We start from the raw sequence: 17,717 nt of genomic DNA, 5'->3' as shown, positions 1-17,717 counted from the left end.
TAACCCCAGGTTATGCTGTGGTAAAACGGTTCCTGCTGAGGACAGACTTTGTTAAGAATGTACTCCGGTCTAATTCAAACTGGTTTCTATTGCCTGGATTTTTCTCCTGCATTCACTATGATGACCTGGGAGAGGTCCTGGAGTAAAGTTCACACAAGTATGTGTCCACCTGCCCCCATGGCTGGGGCCCCTGGAGGTTTAGATTCTCAAGACTGGTCCACACTGAGCCCCCAGCCATTTGTTAGTTAAACAGTGGTTCCCCAGGAGGTTTCTGCTCCAGTAAGTTGTGAGTGTCTGCATTTGCCCTCCTATCTCGCCTGTTTTAGGGGCAGCAGTTTGCCCTGTGTCCTCACTTCTCTGACAGATCTGAGAAGAATTGTTGATTTTTAAGTTCTGATTTTTACTTGTTAGGATGGAGAGGTAACTTACAAACTCCTTACATGCTGTAATGGAAACCAGAATTTCTCTGAAACATTTTGAATATTTATTTTGCATGACTGAATCATATTAAGTTGGCCTCAACTTTTGATCTACTGTTTGATCACTTTGGAAGGACTATGGGGTCTGACCAAGTTTCATATTCTCATATTCTAAGAAACATTGTTTTCTTTGTGTGTCTGGTAAGAAGTGTCTCATTATCTTGTTGGCTGAACGTTAGCCTGCAGCCTCCTGCCCTGCCCTGTTGGCCACTGGCTTCCTTCTCAGACCCTCTGCCCTTCCCCAGGCACCTTCCCTGCCCCTTGGCAATCCTCTCAGATGCAGGGCTCAACTGCCTGTCAGCCTTGCATCCTTGCCATCATCCAGTTCAAACAAGGATTGCTTTGGGATCTATCCTTCCAGGAGGCAGCAAGAAACTGTAAATTGTATGAATTATTCTTGTCTCAAATAATTTTGTCAAAAAGTCTCCTTTCAAAAAATGTCTAAAAATCTGTTGTTGCTTGAAAGAAAATCCTAGATTGCACGTTTGGTGCTCTGGGCATCGTGCCTCTGGTTTGGGCCCCTCTGCAGAAAGAGGAGGAGGGAGCAGGGATCAGATGCAGAGGCCAGCGTCAGTGGGCCTGGGGTGCATCTGGCGCAGAGGTCAGCCAGAGCAAGCGAGAGCTGGGCTGCATGTCCTGGAGTGTGGCCATGGCAAGTTACTCACCTCCCTGGGACTCAGCTTCCTCATGTGTGAAAATAGGGCTGATATTTCCCTTGACAGACTGAGATAGCATATGAAGTCCAGTAAATTGATCAGGTTTATTAATGATTATTTTTGTTTACTTTCTATTTTTGCAATTTAGTGACTGATTTCTTTCTAATTTTTTACCTTATTATTTTAAAATAATTATAGATTCACAGAAAGTTGCAAGGAAATGTACAGAGAAGTCCAGTGCCCCCTTCTCCCAGCCTCCCTTAGTGGTAACATCCTACACACTACTGTACAAAATCAACCCCAGGACGTTGACATTGATGCAATCCATAGAGCTTATTCAAATTTCATCAGTTTAAATGCACCCAGTGTGGGGACTGGGTGTGTAATGCTATGCAATTTCATCACATGTACCTACCATCACAATCACCACTACCACCAGGCTCCCTCTTACCACCCTTTTGTGTCCATCTCTGCCTTCTCCCTCCCATCCCTAACCCTGGGCAGTCACTAATCTGATCTCCATTTCTATAATTTCATCACTTCAATAATGTCATATAAATGGACTCATACAATATGTAACGTTTTGGGGATTGACTGATTTTTTTCACTCAGCATAATTCCCTACAGATTCATCCAGGTTGTTGCACTTATCAATGGTTTGTTCCCTTTTATTGCTGAGTAGTGTTCCATGGTTTATGGAATCATGTGCCACAGTTTAAACGTATACACCCATTGAAGGATATCTGGGTGTTTCCAGTTTGGGGCTATTATGAATAGAGCTGCTATAAACCTTTGTGTACGAATTCCTGTGTGAAACTTAAGTCTTAATTTCTCTTAGTGCCCAAGAGTGCAATTGTTGGGCTGCATGGCAAGTGTATTCATTATATTTAAATTTTCTAGTTCCCTTCTGTTTCATGGCCAGCGATACTAGTTATCTGTTCATGGTACTGAGGATATGAGTAACCTGTAAAGAAAGGCACATTGAATAATAATATAGGCTATGGCAAAAATTGTGACTCTGCACTTGGGCATGTGAAGTCTGGAGAAACGTGTATCTCTGTGATTACACCAGGTCACACACAGGCAGGGAACAGCTTTGTGGGCAGTGTTCACTCTTATCAGTAATCAAGAGCAGCTGATGCTTCGCTTCTCCCAAGGAGTCACTACATAAATAGCAGTACTATCAGTGATAAATGAGATTGCAACTAAGAGAATTTCTGAGGATAGTAACAAAATTGTCACAAGAAATAGGCAACAACTTAAGAAGGAATGAGGAAAGGGGTATTTTTCCCTAAACCTTGTTTATATCCTTCTTTTTTTGATTTCCATCTTACATAAAATATGTCAAAATATAAAGATAATAGAGAGTCATTCATTTCAGTCTATGGAGGAAGCATCACCTTAAAATAGCACAGAAAAGAAAATACAGGCATACCTCAGAAATATGGACCACTGCAATAAATTGAATATTGCAACAAAATGAGTGACAGAAATTTTTTTGTTTCCCAGTATATATAAAAGTTATGTATACACTGTGCTGTAGTCTATTAAGTGTGGAATAGCATTATGTCTAAAAAAGGTACATACCTTAATTAAAAAATACTTTATTGCTAAAAAAATGCTGACACAGAAACACAAAGTGAACACAGAATGTTAGAAAAATGATACTGATAGACTTCATTGACACAAGGTTACCACAAACCTTCAATTTGTAAAATACACACTATCTGCAAAGTGCAATAAAGCAAAATGCAATAAGGTGAAGTACAATAAAATGAGATATGCCTATACTAATCTTGCTAATGAATAGCAATACTTTTTAGGTGAAATCATATATCAAACTGAAAATTTGCCATTGACCTGGCCATCTTTTACTTGGTTTCCTTCACTCAGCATAATTATTTTGAGATTCATCTACGTGGTTGCATGTATCAATAGTTTTCTCCATTTTATTGCTGTGTAGTATTCCATCCTAAGGGCATACCATGGTTTATTTATCCATTCACCCATTGATGGACATAAGTGGGCAAATTGTGGGAGGGACACAGGAGGGACCACGGGTGGCCAAAGCAGAGGACCCGAGCACAAGCATTGGGCGTTCCGTGGTGGCACCTTTGATTGCAGACTCTTTCCTTTTTCATGGACTCTTCATTTTCTTTCAGAATGAAGTCCTGAGTCCTTCTTGTCCTCCTCCGACCTCTTACATTACACCCAACCGTCCCCCTGAAGGGCCATTTACTGTGTTCAGACCCTGCTCTTTTGTCTAATGAAAATAAAGTGATGGTAATGGCAGCTAAGGTATGTTGCGGGTTTGGTGCCAGGATTCACATGTGTACTCCACATGCATTATTATGTGTAATCCTTCCAGGAGCCCCGCAAAGAAGGTACCATTATTATCCCCATCAAGCATTGAGGAAAATGAGGCTCAGACAGATTAACTTGCCCAAGATTGCACAGCTAGTAAGTGGTGTGTTAGATATTGAACCAGACTTCATAGCTCGCAGTTTTAACCACAGTATTATGTGCCTTTCCTCATTGAAAAGGTAGATTGTACATGGAATTTAAGATGCCATTTTAAACTGTTCTCTCACATTATCTAGCTAAGTCTTGTATTCCTAACTTAGTATGTCAGCCAGTGGCCCTGTTCCTGGTAGCCTAGACCAGGTTAGGTCATCCTGGGCAGTGTCCCCAGACACCAGGTGCCTCTCGCATGCCTGCCACGGTACTTGTGCTTGATTAACACTGGTGTGCCCCACTAGGCTGTGACCACAGCGCAGCAGTGGACAACACCCTTTGCTGCCCTGATGGTCCTTCACTTGCAGAGTGCTGGGTGCTCAGTAATGGGCATTGAACAAACTGGGTACATGAGTGAATGAGTTACATTATCATATGTGCATATTTATAGTCAGCTTTATTGAGGTGTTTATATCAGCTTTGTTAACTTATTTACATCAATTTTATTGAGATACTATTTACATGTATAGTAAAGTTCACTGATTCTTCTAAGTATAATTCACTGAGTCTTGAGAAATGTGTGCAATTGTGTAACCACAACCACATCAAGATAAAGAATGTTCTATCATTCCAAGACCTGTCAAGCCCCTTGTAGTCAGTCTCCACCCCCAGCCCCCCACCTGTTTTTTTGTCCTAATAGTTTTGCCTTTTCTAGAATTTTAGACAAATGGAATCATATATATAGTCTTTTGTGGCTGTCTTATTTAATTTAACATAATGCTTTTGAGATTCATCTGTATCGTTGATGTGTCAACAGTTCAATGTATGTTGTTTTTTTTAAATAGTCCAGAAATAACTAAGTAGCCCCACTAGGTCTAGACTTGATATGGTAAGTTAGAGCAGCAGTTCTCCAAGTGGACTCTCAGAGCTCATGGGGTCCCCAGGATCCTTTCAGAGGTTTGTAAGGTCAAAATGATTTTCATAATCGCTAAGGTGTTATTTGCCTTTTTCACTCTCCTCATGGGTACAGTGAAGTTTTCCGGATGCTATGTGACATGTGGTATTGCAGCAGATTGATTGCAGAAGCAGATGTGAGAATCTATCTGTCTTCTATTAAGCTCTCTGGCTTAGAGAAATTTGTAAAAATGTTAATGCCACTCTTCTAAAATTTTTTGTATTGGAAAATGTAATTATTTTTCATAACAAATATAATAATATGTAATGCGTTGTTTACTATTATTACCAGATATAGGCATTTAAAAATGTCTTAGGTTTAACTTCTCGTATGAAAGATAGTAGTAAATATAAGCCATAAAAACATAAGCTCTTTAGGACCCTCAGTTTTTTAGTGTAGAGAGGTCTTGAGACCAAGAAGTTTGAGAATCACCAGGTTAGAGATATTTTTGAAAGGGGATCGGGAACAGGATAATGAACTCTTGAGGCTGGTGAGGGATTAGAAGAGGGTCATGGGACCCTGGGTTGATGACCTGTCTCAAAAGTCGTGAAGCAGGAGCCCCAGTTGGGTGGTGCTGGAGGGACCTGCCTGGGCAGAAATGCGAGGACACACAGTGACGGCCAGTCTTGTTCTCAGCCTCCTCCTCTCCCAGTACCTGGTCAGACAGGTTCTGTTGATGTCATTGGTGTACATGCTTCCTACCAGGAGCTAATGAGTAACCCACACCTGCCTGTAGCTGGCTCAGGGAAGGTTAACCGGGAGGCCCTTCTCTTCTGAGATGAAGGTGCACCTGGGGTCTCATGTCAGGTAGGGCACCCCTGGGATCTCATGTCAGGCAGGGCACCCCTGGGGGTCTCATGTCAGGTAGGGCACCCCTGGGGTCTCATGTCAGGTAGGGCACCCCTGGGGTCTCATGTCAGGTAGGGCACCCCTGGGGGTCTCATGTCAGGTAGGGCACCCCTGGGGTCTCATGTCAGGTAGGGCACCCCTGGGGTCTCATGTCAGGTAGGGCACCCCTGGGGGTCTGATATCATGTAGGGCACTCCTGGGGTCTGATGTCAGGCAAGGACTTCTGTGAATCTTCTTTCTCTGCTGGATTCTTACCCAAAGGTGAACATAAATCATCAGGACTGTTTCTTTGGCTTTCAAGAAAAAAAAAATCCGCCCCCATGCAAGGAGAGTTCTAAGCTCACATTAAAAGACTTTTGAAAATAATTTTAACAAAGGCAGGTGGGACTACTTTTAGTACTGGCAGTATCCTTGTGGAAAAAGACATGTATGGCTTTTGTTTAGTGATTTTGATAATCTTATTAATAAACTACAGCAAAATTGCACCTACTGCCTTTTTGACCTACTAATTGCCTTTCTCTTGCAGGCGAAAGGGCCTGTGGTTCCGACTGAGGAAGATACTTCTCTGTGTTTTGGGGTTGTACATTGCCATTCCATTTCTCATCAAACTGTGTCCTGGAATACAGGCCAAATTGATTTTCTTGAATTTTGGTAAGTGCTATGTGTCAATTTTTTCTTTAATTTTAGTAAAAGTTCATTTTAAAGATGATGTCTTATTTTAGTGGCTATCTTTTTATTTTAGTTGAGATTTAATTTACATATGATAAAATGTACAAATCTTAAGTGTACGGTTTATATATCTATATCTATATATATATAGAGAGAGAGAGAGATCTACCACCCAGATCAAGAAATAGAACTTTTCTATTACCCAGAAAGTTCCCTATGTCCATTCCCAGTTAAAGGATGCTTTCAGTGATGGCATTACTCCCAGTGCCAGGTTTGTATGCATCAATGACTATACTGTGTTGTGGGAGCCGGGGTGTCCTTCTTCAGCTAAGATGGGTAAAAATGTTGACAACATGGAAAGTCATCTGAAGCTGTCATGTTGGAGATGCTTTGTCAGTTGTGCAATCTAGGAAGTTAACTATCCTGGAAAAGATGACCACTGAAAGATACAGTACCTTTAAAAAAAATAATTAGGCCTTTTTGTCTTTTAAAAAAATCAGGTTTTTTTCTTACAAAAAACCCCAGATATGCAGTACTTTGGTTTTTGTGGAATTTTGTGCTGGTCTTATAGGTATTGTAGTCTCCTTGAGTTAGCTTGGACCTTGTGTGTTCCAAAGTTGTTTTGGAGTTCTTTTTTTTTCATGCTATGTATTTACTTTTGGGGAAGTGGGAGGAGAAAGGTGCAGAAGTGTCAAGTTTATGAGATAGAAGGCAGAGGGCTCTGCGTATGGTTGCTGAGAATAACCCCTTTAAGGAGCATCACTTTACACCTACAAGATGAGGCTGGGAGGAAAGGTCCTGAATCTGCAGCTAGAGGTCTAAGGACAGCATGGCTCACACATGGCCGGTGCTTCATGAATGGCAGCCTTAAAGGCTGTGCAGATGGCATTAGAACAGGATGAGGGAGGCTCTGGGCTCGCCCTTTGCAGAGTGAGTTTGAACCTTGTGTGTTTGGGAGCTTGAGGCTCGGAAAGCCAGCCTTGATGTAGTGGATGCGACAGATGAACTGGTGGAGGGGGCGGGGGGTTGTCAGGAGGTGCTGGCGTGAGCCTGGCCTGGGAGATGCAGAGCCAGGGCGGGTAGAGTGGGGCAGACAGAAAGAGTAAGATCAATATTTAATACTTTGTAAATCTAAAATAAGTTTTTTATTTGAGTGTCTTAAAATAACTTAAAATGCCTGTAGTATACTAATAGCCATTTGATTTTTCTGATGGAAAAGTAGCTGAATTTCTAGGAATGTATTGTCTCTAAGTTTTGCCACTTGTGAGAAGCACAGACTTACAGAGAAACTAACAATATACTAAAATCAAGGGAGTTTTGTTTTTCTGACTTTCCAAAAAAATTATTTATTTATTTTTTAACAGACAGAGTCTTGCTCTGTCACCCAGGCTGGAGTGCAGTGGCACAATCGTAGCTCACTGCAGCCTTGAACTCCTGGACTCAAGCAATACTTCCACCTCACCCTCCTGAGTAGTTGGGACTATAGGCATGCACCACCATGCCTAAATAATTAAAAGAATTTTTTTTTTTTTTTTAAATTTTAGAGATGAGGTCTTGCTGTGTTACCCAGGCTGGTCTCGAACTTCTGGTCTCAAGCAATTCTCCCCCCTCAGCCTCCCAAAGTGCTGGGATTATAGGCGTGAGCCACTGCACCCAGCCTGTTTTTCTGACTTTAATGTTCCTTAAATGTATACAATACAGCACAGAAAAGAATATGAGTTTAAATATAAACATGGAGTTGTTACCAGGGCTGCAGATTCACCAATGGCAGGCCCTCATTTTGACTCTGCAAGGCTTTTCCAGCTGTACCAGCCTCTGGCTACCTTGGGCAGGTGCCTTTGCTGGCAAGATGTGAGCTCCTGCATGAAAACAGTGCATGTATGGGATGTGCTGTCCCCTGGGGCCTGGCACACTATGGGCTCCCAGAACATGTTTGAATTGAAATTATTTTCCTTGGGTTGATTATTTGGGGTACTATAGACACAGCCCACAAATTTTGCTCTGCGGGTTTCCAGAGAAGATGGCAGACTATTCCACAGTAGCAGCACTTTGGGTTTTCCTAGTCTAGCCTCCATGGCCCAGAAGAGGAGGGCTGTACTTGGGAGGAGTGCTGTCCTTAACATTTTCCTTCTGTTTATCTGCTACACAGGAGTAGGAGAGCCTACAGCAGTGTTTTAAAGGAGATTTTTAGTTGTCACTATGATAAAAATCTATGTTTCCAGCCTCTTTGAAAAAGTTGCCCAAAGGTCTGGCGCCACTGGGCAGCGTTCCTGGGAGCAGCAATTGGACATTCCCTGCAGCCTCACCCACCTGGGTGCCTGCCTGGCCCCCACAGCCTCCTCCAGGGACCCTCTCACCGGGGACTGCCCCTCTGTGACAGACGACCCTGGTCTGCAGGTCCTGCCGCCCTCCCCAGGAAGCTGAGATGTGTTGTGTTAGCATGTGAGGCCCTCACCAAGTGTAGATCTCTGCCCCCTTGGGAGGAAGGGGCAGTGTCCCAAAAGTATACTGGGGCTTGTTGGTTTTCTAGTCATCATGTGCTTGCAAGGTTTAAAGGTCTGTGCCCATCTTCCCTGTGCAGAAGGCAAGGTCTTGGGTAAGGCCCTGCAGTGACTTGGAGTTTTCTTGGGGAGGTGCCTTCGTTCTTGTCTCCTCCAGACGTGAAGCATGACCTAGTGGGGGTCCATTTGACATTAAAGGAAGTGTAGCAATCTTTGGGGCTCCAGAACATAGTTAAAATATTCTTCACTGCAAATCTATCTGAAACCAAATTTATCAGTTAGATAAATAAGCTTTAGAAGAAGTATAGCACTTATGATTTAAGGTGTTATTCTACTTTATATTTTCATAAACAAAAAATATATGATTATTCTAAAAACAAATGAAAACTAAGCTGAAAACCCCTGAATAGCATAAATAAGAAAATGAAAGTCACTCTGAGAAAATCTTTGTTAACACTGTAGTTTATTTCCCACTGGCCTTTTTTGCATGTGTCTGTTCACATAAACATAAATACATGTGCTTTTTAAACTTGTGTTTACAAGTCTCATGACATCCAAACAATGTTTGGGTGAGACTGAGCGTTTAGTGGTATTGAAGTCGAGAGTATCTTCCCAGCTGTTATTTTGCTGTTGGATCAGGAACATACCTCCTAGTGGAAGGAGCGTCTTGGTTCGGAGGCTGGGGAGGCCTTTTTTGGCAGTATGTCACATCTGTAATCACGTATTTGTTTTTAAAGCAATGGGCTAGCTTTCTCTTTTTCCTTCCCTGAGCAGTCCCTGTTAACCACTGGTATCTTTCTTTTCTTATCCCTTTTCTTCTCAGGGAGGCCCCTTGTAGCCCACATCAAGAAATTGGAATTTGATAAAACCCAAATAACCTGCCCAGCCCTCCTTTGTTGGCACCGCACCTCTTGCGGTGTCCAGGCTGCTTTGTCCTCACAGTGAGCAGAGTGAGAGGCAGCCCTGTCTTAAAGATCCTCAGGCAGTCAGAAGTGTCCATCACTGCTCAGTGGTTTCAGCCTTTCCCCCTAGCAGATATTTTCCAGACTAGCTAAAGAGAATATGACAGAGCAGGCTGTTTTCCATTCATTCACACACTCATTCCGTCGTTCTTCATGGGGCACCCATGTAGGATTCTTTCTAACTCGTGCCCGTTGATGTTCGTTATACAAGAGGACGTGGTCAGAGGGTGAGTAATGGAAAACTGGGGGAGAAGGAGAAGCCAGAGGCTTTGGTCCCTGCAGCTAAATGGGCCATGCTTGCCCACAGGGCCTGGGGCTGCATGTGGGGCTCCTGGGCTGTACAGCCAAGCCCCGTTTGAGGTGAGCCTGTGATGTGAGAGCGAGGTGGGAGAGCTAGACCACGCCTGTGGAGTGTGGAGGAGCACACCACCAGGGTCCGCTTCTGCGGGTTGCCACGGGGCCCTGTGCTCTTTCCCAGCTAAGGCCTGTGCAGGAAGCAGGAACCTGGGCAGGGTAGGCTCTGGCCCGCATCCCAGAGTCATGAGGCCCCAAAGGGTCAGTGGCCAAGGGGATCAGACCAGACAGGAGGTCAGTGGGGCATGGCTTTTACCTGGTGCCAGCCAACAGGAGTGAGCCAGCCGTGCTTCTGGCCCAGGTGGATCCCACTCAGGCCAGCATATCTCCTGCGCCGCTTGCCCTTATTCCTTTGCTTTGAGGCATTTCTGCTCATTCACAGCGGTACTACCCAGGCAGTTCCTAAGCCACCACTCTCTGGGGCTGTATGAGCCCTGAGACCTGCCAGGCCTCATGTCACATTACGCTAGTTGGAGGTGATGCTGAGGAAGGAGAGGTGCATAGGGTGGGGTCTGCTGGACTGCAGAGCAGTTGCTGTGCCTCCTTTTAATGGTTGTTTTTAAAACATGAATAAACATGAACTGTAATACCAGCTTCTTGGAATGAGGCTATCCTGAAGTAGAATTTGGCTTCTGGTTCTTAGACTTCTTGTGGGTGGAAGCTTTCTGGATTAGCTGCTAATCCCTGTAAAACACCTTGCAGTAGCGAGGGAATCCTCTTGGAGCTATGCTCAGTTTGCGGTCCAATAGCCTAGCCCCTCTCCGGACAGAGCCCCAAGGGAGGCCTAAAGCTGAGCCATGGAGGCCGAGCACCCTCAGCCCTCGGCAATGCCCTCTCCGTTTGGCAGGAGCGGGGGTGGTCCCAGCGTCGGAGGCAGATTGGTGAGTGGGTCTGAGTGTGGGGTCACAGTGGGCACCAGGCTTGGATATTCAGAGAGTTTTACTGAGCAAGTCATCTTGCCTCGTGGTTGTCAATGATGAGCTTGCACATCAGGTGGCAGTTTTTGGTTCCAGAAGTGTGACATCATAGAAAGGAGGTGGCAGAAGGAGGCTCCCACAGTCTGAAATGGCACGTGAAATGGACATGCCTTCCAGGCCTTCTCCGGTCCCATTGCCAGGATAAAATCTGAATTCCTTCGCGTGGCTGCATTCATTTCCTAGGACTGCCCTAACAAACCCACAAACTGGGTGGTTAAAACAAATGTATTCTCTCATGGTCCTGGAGCCCAGAAGTTCAAGATCAAGGTGTGGGCAGGGCCTGAGGCTGGGGTGGAATCCTTCCCCGCCTCTTCCACTTCTGGTGGGGCCAGCAATTCTTGGCAGTCCTTGGCTTGTCCATGCATCGCGCCAGTCTCTGCCTTCATCTTCACGTGAGCATCTTCACATGGTCTTCCTCTGTGTGCGTCCCTGTGTCCAAGTTTCCCTTTTTATAAGGACATGTGTCATATTGGGTTAGGGTCCACCCTGATGACCTCATTTAAGCTTGATTACCCCTGTAAAGACCCTATTTCTGAATAAGGTCACATTCTTAGGCCCTAGAGGTGAGGACGTTAACATATCTTTCTTAGGGGACACAAGTCAGCCCACAAGGGCCTTCAAGGCCCTTGAGGATCTGAGTCAGTTTCCTTTCTGACTTCCTGTCCACCTTGTCAAGAGCGAGGGCCAGGGAGTTGGGCTGCCCAGGTTCAAATCCAGTTCTGTCCTGTGTGAGCCGGCGACCTAAGAGGAGCTGTGAGGTGGCAGTGGTAGCAGCCTGCCTCGGACAGTGCGTGGCCCCCAGCCCAGCTGGAGTGCGCAGGGGATGTAGCATCACCTTCTTTGCCATTTTTCTTTGGAGAGAAACTTGTCATTAAAGCTTGGAATATTTAGCTGCTTCTTGGAGAAGAGGGATTAAGATGCTGGAGGTACAAACAGCAGGCCTGGTGGCAGGATCTGTCTCGGGGCTTGGGGAGTTTCTGGGAAAGAAGCAGTATGTCCCCATGTCCTCGAGAGTCAGATGATTCATTTATTCAGCACATGTCCCTTGAGCCCCGGTGACATTTGAGGAAGTGAGGGCTAGATATGCAGTGTACCACACGGATGTGGGAGGTTGTCAATGAAATCTCTGTCTTCACTCAAGAAAACTGTCAGCTGCTGTGGCTTCTGCCCCCTGGAGGGTGGGATCAGCTCGAAGTCAGGACTCTATTGCTCTTTGTCAACTGCCTCTTTTGGGAATTGCTATTTTATACAGTGAGTAAATCTCACTGCAAGGTTTCTGGGGTTTTTTTTTTTTAAGTTTTTCATTTTTCAATTTATCTCAAAATTTGTGTTCATCACAAGCAATAGAAGTACAATGGTATATAACAAAAAACTTAAACACCCCCTCAGCACACACACATTTTGAAACCTTGTTAACAGGCTCGCACTTGTCTTTCTATATTTTTTCCGAGCCACATGTGAGTGTTAGTGCTGATGTTGATGTTGTTTGCTTGTTTTTATAAGAATAAAGTGGGATCACAGCACCCAGGTGATCTTACTGCCTGTTCCTTGCTCCTGCCATGTACCTGCATGTCCTGGAGGTTCCTCCAGGTCTAGTGGCCCCAAGATTTTCCACCTTGGGGCACCACCTTATTCACCTGGGGCCCTACTGGCAGCTGGCCTGCTGAATGTGGGAGTCCTGCTGTGTCGTTCCTCTGGACTTCGCTGGGCTCTGAACCGGCTCCTGTGGGTGCATCCATTTTGAGGCCCCACATGTCATCTTGTGCCATCCTGTGTAAAGTGACAGTACTAGAAACTTCAGAATCCCGTTTTACCTTGTTTTACCTTTGTTTTTACCTTGTGGCTCTGTCCCCTTTCCCGCTGTGCCTCCCACCCCACTCTGGCACCACCCTTAGCTGAGGCTCACCTCAGCTCTTCTCAGCCCGCCAGCCTCCTCATCCCCAGCCTCCCCCAGCAGGAGGCCCGCTCATCCCTCAGGCCTGTCAGGGTCTTTCCTTTCCTCATTTGCATCTTCTCACACCTTGAACAACCTTGGGGGTTCAGTCTCCACTCAGACCTTGCTCTTGCTGCAGTGTCTGTCCCTGTCCACTCCAGCAGTGCTCCAGTACACCCTTGGGCCCCTTCCCCGCCTGAGGCTGGGCGCCAGGGTCTCCCAGGATTGTGTAGGAAAAGGACTTGATGTTTTCTGAGAGCTTCACCTCTGCTGTGTGAATACACATGTGTGAGTGTGTGTGTATATGTGTACATATGTGTGTCCATCCACCACCACCAATGCTAATTTCCATCTCTTTGCCCCTTACAGTGAGGGTTCCCTATTTCATTGACTTGAAAAAACCACAGGATCAAGGTTTGAATCACACCTGTAACTACTACCTCCAGCCAGAGGAAGACGTGACTATTGGAGTCTGGTGAGTCTCTAGTGACCTGGCTGTGGGCTGAGCGCCAGCTCCAAGGGCCCCTCCAGGACATAGGAAGGGGACCTGCACGGCTTAGCTGGTGTTGTCCTTGACATTGGCCTCTGAGATGTTACTTGTTCATTTTTATCTTGTCTCTTTTCCAAAGGAAAGATCTCAGCTGAATTTGATCCTCATGGTGCAGGATGAAATGGCACCAAACTCTATTCTGAGATTTTCAAAGCAGCAAGGCTTTGTGAACCAGGTTATGTTTACAGAACCTTATTTCTAGGAAAAACAAAAGCAAGAAACAAAGAGAATATAAGCACAGAATTGCAAACACAGGTTTGGATATATTTTTTCAGAGAAACGAACATCTAGATATTGAAAACAGCTTTGTTTCTTTTTGTATAGAGTACTTCATAGCAGTTGATGATGAGATGCTGGCATTTTTTGTTTACTGTTTTTAGCCATAAAATTCAAATTTGACTTAAGCCTTGTGACTTTTCTTTGTCTCCTTGGAATATGTTTTAATGCATTCTTCTGTGTACAAGTGGTGTTTCTCACCAATTGAATTAAAATTGACCAACCTCACTGTCGCATTTCCTTTTTTTTTCTCAGAAGCAAGTTCAAATCACTGCCCCTTTATCTAGCTGGGTTTATTTTTCAACAGCCATAATGTGCCTTCCCACTGTCTTAGAAAACCACTGTGTATGTGAGAAGCTTCTAAATGAAATGCTGTGAGTAGCTTCCCAGTGCAGATGAGAGGATGTTCAGACATTTCTAATAATGGTCCTTGGTAAAGAACATAAAACAATAAGGGAGATTTTTGTTCTCAGTAGTTGGTGCTGGGATTAGAGGCTTTTGTCATGTTCTGATTTGATTGAATCTAGCACTTACTGGCCAGAGTGTGCCTGTGGGACTCTTGAGGTTTCTGTCTTCCCTCAGAAGCTTGACCTGCTTTGTACAGAGCTGTTGAGGAGGAATGGGCCAGCCCCTTGGTTGATGTGGGTCTGCAGGCATTGCAGGAGGGCTGTTTGTGGCGGTGACACTTAGTCTGGAAGCACTAACAGCATCTGCTTAAATTATCAGTTACCCCGTAAGGCTTTATTTAATGACCCGAATGGTGAGTCTCAAGGCTATACTTTGTGATGTGCTGAGGACTGTGGGCCCTCGGGCAGCAGCAGCTCCAGGCACCAGCTGCCCTCACCATCACCTCGTCAGACCCTCCCACCAGCTTCTTGCAGGGAGAGCCTCAAGGCCCAGAGGAAGCCTGAGGACCACTCTTGGCCATCAGCTTATCTGTTGGGAGTTGCGAGGAGAGGCCCAGAATGGAGTCTCGTCCCACTGGCTGGGAGAAGCCCCGGGTTTAGGGTAGGTTGGCTGTTAGAGGCACATTAGCTGCCTGCACCTTTAAAGTGCTATCCCGTAGGTTTATAGTTTCATGGGAGTGATAATGATAGTGGCTAGAACCACCCCAACACATGATCCTCTTGACGGGATCAGAGAGAGACATTAGAAATGAGGTACTGAAACTAAGGATCTAGAAAATAAGTTGGCTATTTAGTTTTTTTAAAGATTCTTGTCACTGGTGTCCAGAATGAATTTGAATAAGTTTTACAGAAAAACCTCCCAGCCAGTGATTAACGGTATTCAATTTGGCCTGAGTTAAAGTTAAGCTTAGTGTCTTTCTAAAGGAGGGTTTTCCTCTGAGTGCCTGGCCGGGCATGGGATGTGAGCATGATTTGTAATCAGAAATCAGAAGGTGCTGGACATTAGAAATGGTGTGCTAAGGGCGGCCAGGTTTTCTAGTGTAGCTCACAAAGATCAGTGTTGCTGAAATAGCACATGACAGCAGGTACTATTTTAAATCCATTTCGAGTTAAATTGTGGGCAGTTTGACTAAATGTGAGGGGTAACTGGATGTTAAGTATGGGGGAAGTGCTATTACTCAGCGAGAATGCAGTAAGTGCCACTTCTGTGCCAGGCCCCAGCAGAGGGATGGCTGTGATTCAGTCGGGACCTTACCTCGCAGGGTTTCCAGCTGATACAGGAGAGCCATCTGCCACCCCTACCCCAGTAACTGCTACCAGTACAAGCCTCTGTGGCCCAGAAGAGATGCTCGTTAGTCAGAGAATGCTCCTTCTGAAGCAGTCAGCCATCCTGGCAGCCTGCAGTTGCATAGTTATTTATTCTAGTGACTGGAACAGTTTGCCACCCTACCCCATCAGTCCTCCTGTAGTCAGATGGGGTCTGCTGTTCCCTGCTGTCGGAACTTGAGCTGAGTAATCCCACTCACAGTCACCATCCTGAGTGCAGAGGGACGTCTGACCATTCCCCCTCTGCTTCTGCCTCCAGGCACACCATCCCCACCGTCTGGTGGAAGAACGCCCAAGGGAAGGACCAGATGTGGTATGAGGATGCCTTGGCTTCCAGCCACCCTATCATTCTGTACCTGCATGGGAATGCAGGTACCAGGTGAGGCAGAGGAGCCCACTCTGTATATCTTCCCTGCAGAGCATAGCTCCTTTTTGAGGTGGGAATGTCCTGGTCCTGTTGGCTCAAGACCACCAGGAGCAAACCCACAGTCCCACAAAATCAGGTTTACTGACCCATTGCAATGAGGGGAGCATTCCAAGATCAAAGGAAAAGGCAGATTCTTACAGAGTTGGGGAAGGTGGAATTTAGGTGAACTTCACACAAAGCTGGGATCCCACAGGCACAGAGCCAAGTAGGGCTATGTGCAAGGGGTCAGCAGGGCTGGTCTGCAGAGTGGACACCGCCCAGTTTCCTGGGGTACCACGGTGTTGAGCAAATGTGGGGGGCTGTGTCTGTCTAGACACCCCTATCTGGAGCTCCAGCCTGGGCTGGGATGAGGAGGCTGAGTCTGTCAGAGTGACCCAGCTCCTCCGGCCAGAGGGGGATGTTTCCTAATTCCTGCTGTAATTTCAAAGGGCAAAAGTGTCTGCCGGTGTGTGATTTAGGGAGCAAGGCTTCTCAGAGAGTAGGGGGTCGTGATGACACTGGACTGGGGCTGTGTCACGTCCTTGGGGGAAATAGTATCTCTGACTCACTTGCAGCTGGTTTTGCCAGCGCCTGTCGCCAGGTCTGAGGATTGGCAGGCAGGTCTGCATTACCTGAGTGATAGCTCTAGGTACAGGGGGCTGAAGCCAGAGCCTGGGAAGCCCTGGGAGGAAGAGGCACTTCCTAGAAAATAGGCAGTGAGAAGGGGTGGGGGTGGCGCTGAGGGCAGACAGTGCCAGTGAAGAGACCCCCGCTGAGCATGCGGGCACTAGTCAGCCAGTCCTTGCAGGTTGTCCGACTGTGGAGCTCTCTGCTTCTGGCCATGGGACAGCAGTGTCCCAGCACCCCAATGGGCTGTCGATGAACTACGTACTCTCTGTGGAGGGTCAAGTCCTTGCCTGGTTTTATCCCAGTTGCTTTTTCTGAGTGAGTTTAGTGGCTGTTCCCTCAGGCTAGCTTGAACTAGAGTTCGTCTTCTTGCCTTGGAGACAGCACGGTGCCCCTTCCATACGTGATTGTTGTTCAGAAGAGCCTCTGTGGGGAGCCTGGACTGGGAGAGAGAAAGTGCTGTTTGAAAACCACCAGGGTCACTGCTTCTGTGCTCCCTTGCATTTGTGCAAGAGGCAGGGCCAGGGGAGAGGCCAGTGTGGCACCAGGCCATGTTGGGGGCTTGGGGGCAGACATTTCACAGGCAAGGAGAGCAATGATGTCCTTTCTGGAGGAGAATACCAGGCCTCAGTGGGTGTCTGGGAGGCAGAGCAGTGCAGAGGGCATTGCTGAAAGAGCCCAGAGGCATGGCCCTCGAGGGTGGTTTCTGTGCCAAGAACAGAGTGCTCAGCTACTGAATCATGCATGTGCTGCACAATTTGCTTTCCTCTTTGTCTGGAACAAGCCGCGGCGGCTTTCTCTTCTGCTTTTTAAAGAGCAAATGGCTACAAACAGCTCTTGCAGCATCTTTCTATAAATGAGAACACTGTGTGGTTAGCTATGAAGCTGTGAATAAGGTTCAGTTCTGCAGTGCCAGTCACATGGTAAAAGACAAGACAGAACCTGCCTATGACTTCAGGTTTGGAAGGAATGCCATGACTTCCAAAGGTTTGCTGTCTCCTCCCCATCCCTGAGACTCCCTGCATGCAGGTCTCGCCATCCCCACATTTTTGCCTGCCTCTGTCTTCGTCCTGCGTGCACCCACTGCCTCCTGAGGGCCTCACCCCTGCTCTCCAAGCCCCTTCTCTGACCAGACTCCCCAGAAGGCCTCTGTCAGTCTGCAGGGTCATACCATCCAGTTCTCCCTGGACTCTGAGCTCTCCTTCCTTTTTGCTCAGTGGAGGGAATTTGGAAAATTTAGAAAAGAGCCACCATGAACTCTTGCAATGATAACCGAAAACATTTTGCAGTATTTCCTCCTTTGTAGTTTTGTTTCTGTACTCTCTTGGTTTTCCTC

At 46.2% G+C, this 17,717-nt stretch overlaps 1 protein-coding gene across 2 annotated transcripts in view; it reads left to right on the top strand.

Annotated features, from left to right (window-relative positions):
* Window positions 1-17,717, top strand: part of ABHD12 (abhydrolase domain containing 12, lysophospholipase) — a 69,582-nt gene that overhangs the window by 38,450 nt on the left and 13,415 nt on the right. The window contains exons 1-4 of one of the 2 annotated variants that reach the window (XM_045528844.1): window positions 5,264-5,351; window positions 5,920-6,044; window positions 13,159-13,264; window positions 15,608-15,727. In XM_045528844.1, the coding sequence (XP_045384800.1) occupies window positions 5,323-5,351; window positions 5,920-6,044; window positions 13,159-13,264; window positions 15,608-15,727 (380 nt within the window). In that variant the 5' untranslated portion in view covers window positions 5,264-5,322. Of the gene's footprint in view, window positions 1-5,263; window positions 5,352-5,919; window positions 6,045-13,158; window positions 13,265-15,607; window positions 15,728-17,717 lie in introns of those variants that run through there. The other variant, XM_045528843.1, reaches the window with a different exon arrangement.

This window comes from Lemur catta, chromosome 17, assembly GCF_020740605.2.
Source record: "Lemur catta isolate mLemCat1 chromosome 17, mLemCat1.pri, whole genome shotgun sequence".
NCBI lineage: Eukaryota > Metazoa > Chordata > Mammalia > Primates > Lemuridae > Lemur > Lemur catta.
The sequence above is the reverse complement of the archived record's forward strand: the minus strand, read 5'-3'. Positions and strand labels throughout refer to the sequence as shown.